Here is a 4184-nt window from a genome sequence, read left to right on the forward strand (position 1 = left end):
CGGGAGAAAGCTGCAGCTTTGGCAGGGACTCGGAATCATTTCTGAGCAGAACTGATTAGGAAGCTGGAAAACCAAACGTGACGCTGGGATAGAGCTGAGGTGTTCGGGCTACTTAGTGCTGAGATGACTTGATCGTGGTGTTCTTGGTGCATGCACAGGGAGAGGGTTCAACGAAAGGCTGCGTTACCAAGGGAAATGAGATCTTGTCACCTGGAGCTGGGGTGTGTGCAACTCAAATTGGAAACGAGCTGCAGGTTTTACTGAGTTAGCCACCGGAACCCGTCATCTTGGGATGGGTTGGATGGGATTGCCTGAAATCTTTGTTTAGCTTTGAGGATATTTCTGCAAGAGATGTTTTAGTTTCACCTCAGAGATAAATCAGTGACGAGATTTTCTTGATGATGCTTCTAACTTGGGTTATGCCCCGAATCCGACCTGATGTTTGTGAGTAGCCACGCCTGGGCTTAATGGTTTCCTGCTTAAAAACGTGAGATGATTTCAGTTCCTGTAAGCTAACTATCTTCTCTCTCCTTTTGAGGTGTCGAGGGTTGTTTTTCCAGTAATTTGGACCTTTTTGAAGCACCTGCTTGCCTAATGCCATGAATATTGCAGTGAACAATGTGGAAGAAAAAGCTGTCCATTCCTGGTCGAGAATTTCCTCTGCAGGACAGAAAGTGCTGGAGGAAGCCCTCCGAGTCTTCAACCCGATGTCCAAGGACCTTTCGGACACGGAGACGCAGCTGGTGGCCTTCATCCAGAGCCTGAAGGAGGAGGGCTACCAGCCCACCGTTCTGAGGAGTAAGGATGTGTACGGGTACAGCTCGTGCACGGCAGTCGCACCTAGTCACACGACAGAGAGCACCCTGCACAGCTGCGCCAGCGCCGCCCCATCCACCCAGGGTCCCGCTGGAAATGCCGCGGCCGTGGAAAAGGTATCGGCTTCGCCCACCAGCATTGCGGTGAACTCTTCAAAAGCCTCTGCTCAGCCTGTCTCTAAAGGGGATTCCACAAATCTCCTCTTGAGCTCCTTGAAGCAGACGAGGTCCGGCAGGTCCAAGGCTGCGGCGGTGGGCTTCCCAACAAGCGTGTACCCTGACGTGTATCCAGCCATGAGACTGTCGGTGGTTCTGGAAGCTCTGGTGCCGCTGAAAACTACTGCGTCCTGCTTGGAGTCCAAGTACACACAAGGGCGCCTGGGGATCTCGCCCTCGGACCTTAAACTCCTCAAGGCCGCGAGTTCACCGAGGCAGTTTTCTTCAGGCAAGAGCACAAAAGTGTCAGAAGGTAAGGGGTGCAAGCGTTCGGGAAAGAAAGCGCTGGATCCTGCCACCCTCGCTCTAAATCTTCTGAAGGGACCAAAGGGCGGAGTGCTGCAGGAGAGCAATGCTTGCAAAGCCTCGGGAGTCCTCAACGGGAGGGTCACAGGCAGCTCGTCCCAGGGCTGCACCGCAGCCGCGCAGTCCAGGACCTTGAAAATCAGAGATAAGGGAGCTGTGGTGGGGAAGACAGAGTGGAAGGACAGCAGCACTTACCGGGAGAGCGTCGGGCAGAAGAAGAGAAGAGCTGCAGAAGCAAGAGAGGCACCGCAGAGGAAGAAAGCGAATACCATTCCTGTCCGAAATAAATCTCGACGGGCTCAGAGCACTTTGAACCTGCTGAAATTCCGGGCCATCAAGGTGGGCAACTCTTCCTCTGATGAGGAAGTGAGGAGGAGAGCACAGAAGATCCTTAGGGTCAACCTGTCCCCTGTGATCCGGATTCGGCCCTTGTCCCACTCTCACAGCGTCCCCTGAGTTTCTTCACTTGGTCACTTTTTTTTGTAAGTAAGTACATATGAGCCCGGCACCAGGGCGTAGAGAAGCTCTGGATCTCTGGTGCCGATGTGTCGACTAACCTGTGGACGGAGCAGCCTGCTGCAGTCTGCCACTGCTCTGCAGAACTGGCTGCAGAATCGGGAAAGGCCTGGTGGGGACCGTGGGATGGTGACTCTTGACTGCGTCGAGGCTGGGCGGCTCACTTCCTGCCAGCGCTCTCCAGAACGTGGCAGGCCGCGCTGTCGTGCAGGGGCAGGACACGGGACTTTCTCATGACATTGATGCACTGTGATACCGCTCTTTTTCAAGCTGTACATTTACTGGTTTTATTTTGATCAAATTTTATAACTTTATTATCTATATAACTATATATCCATATATGTGCATACGGCCCAAGAACTGTGGGAAGATGCACCTCCTCCATCCCGTTGGGATTGGGTTCGATAGCTTTTGTTCCCCCTCCCCTTCAGCCAGTCTTTTGTCGAAAGGTGCCAGGATTTCTTTGTGATTCAGTGTTGTGACAGTCCGTGCTGGGCTCTCTGGAGCGGCTCAGAGGCAGGCAGAGTTACAGGCACTTGTTTGTCTCCAGAAATGCCAAGCAGTGTGGAGAAGTACCAGCTGATAGTTCTAATCACACTTTCGGTATTACCTCTGCGTAAGAGCGGGGGAGTGTTACAGGGCTGTTGCCCGCAAGTCTGCCTGACGTCTTTAGGTGCCTCCTCTGTTTGTTGGTAGCAGAAGCCCTGAACTCGTGGCGGGGTTTGCCTCCAAAGAGCAATTCCTCCTCAGCACCCGGTGTTGCTTTGCTCTCCTGTACCCCAGGAGCAGGCATAGCACGTGAACTGTGACTGTTAGAGCCCGAAGGCTGGAGTTGTTAACAGGAGTTGTGTGGGTGTCCTGCCCACCACATAAGTGCTGCTGGACGTTTGAGGAGCAGGTTTTAGGTGCCGGTAGAGAAGGCACAGGCTGTGTTTGAATGTATTAGATACATCCTGCCGGTCCCAGAGCTCAGTGGGGTATTTGACCCTGTATTAAAGCAGGAAAGCAGCAGGGTTGAGAGGATATATGCCAGTACTTAAAGGTAGGGAGTTTCTGTTGGTTTGTGGGGGTGAAGCAGTAGGAGGGGAGACAGGCACCATATTGTGATGAGTGCCAGCTTTGCTGAGCCGTCTGGCATGTTGAGAGAAGGTGTGTGGCAGGTGTGGAAGCTCCTGAAGGCAGGCTCTGCCCGTCCCCAGGAGGCACTGTGGAACCGCAGATGGCCACGTTAGCCTTCCTGCACCGAGGCGAGCACCGACTGTGCACTCACAGAGTGGAGGTCAGGGCTGCTCTCCACAGGGAGGGATCTGCAAGATCCAGGAGAAACGCTGCGTTGGAGTGGTGGGTGCTGCTGCTGTCACCGAGGAGGGGCAGTCTCCAATGAGATGGTGTGCGCTGGGATACTGCAAGAGCAGAAGCAGACGGCTCAGGGAGAGGAAGCAGCCTCAGGCCAGGCATGGGGCTGGCTCTGTATGCTGCTGGGCAGTCAGATCTCTGCAGCAGCGGACCAGTAATCCACTCATTCTCTCACCAGCTCAAAATAACCAGTTGTCTGACCTAGTAATCTCTGTGGACATTGGCTGACGGAATGAGCTCCCCCGGGAAGCCCCAGCTCTTTACGTTTCTGCCTCTCCCTAGCACCTGGCTGCATTTCAGCACTATCTAAAAGGGGTCAGGTCAGCATCTGATCCCTAGCTCAGAGAGGAAAACTGTGGCGTGGAGAGGAGAGAGAAGCCTCATGAGGGAGTGAGAGGACAGGGACACTGGGTGTCCCGAGGCACAGACAGGGTTCTCCCCATTGCCCAGGTAGGGCAGGGTGGAGGGTCTCCCTCGGGGGATGACTGCAGGCTCTGAACACACCCGTGGGTTCTGTGTGTAACTGCATTGCTGTCAGAGATCATAACTCGCCGTGTTTGAGACTGACCTGCGAATGCCACTGGCTGCAGAGGAGGAGGAAGTATTTTCATCTGCTTCTGTGTTTTAAAATGCCCTGGCAGGGAGTTCCCTGTCCTGACATCATGCTGGATGAACAGGGACCCTCCGTCACTGTTCACTGGCCAAAAATTGCTTTGTTCCTTTTGTTCCCGCTCCTTCAGACCTCTCCCATTCCCACGCTCTCAAATGCCAGGTCTCAAAGTCTTGCACTGAAGTTTCTCTTTTGGCTGTTGCCCCGAGGAGGGCTCTGAACTCCTGCCTGCAGTATCGCTGCCTGACAGGCTGCTCAGCGGCTTCCCCTCTTCCCAGCCCCTTATAAGGGCACCAAGAGCTGTCTCTGGAGCCTCTTCACACAGCGCAGACATCCCAGCTGAGTGCCTGGCCTCTGGTGGGAAA

General features: G+C 54.2%; 1 protein-coding gene across 1 annotated transcript; it reads left to right on the forward strand.

Annotated features, from left to right (window-relative positions):
* The first annotated feature begins 599 nt into the window (after positions 1-599).
* On the forward strand, positions 600-1793 carry CCDC71 (coiled-coil domain containing 71). The gene has a single exon (XM_010135667.1). It carries the CDS (start codon positions 600-602, stop codon positions 1791-1793), a length of 1194 nt encoding a protein of 397 aa, XP_010133969.1.
* The last annotated feature ends 2391 nt before the right edge of the window (positions 1794-4184 follow it).

This window comes from Buceros rhinoceros, unplaced genomic scaffold, assembly GCF_000710305.1.
Source record: "Buceros rhinoceros silvestris isolate BGI_N320 unplaced genomic scaffold, ASM71030v1 scaffold33394, whole genome shotgun sequence".
Taxonomy (NCBI): domain Eukaryota; kingdom Metazoa; phylum Chordata; class Aves; order Bucerotiformes; family Bucerotidae; genus Buceros; species Buceros rhinoceros.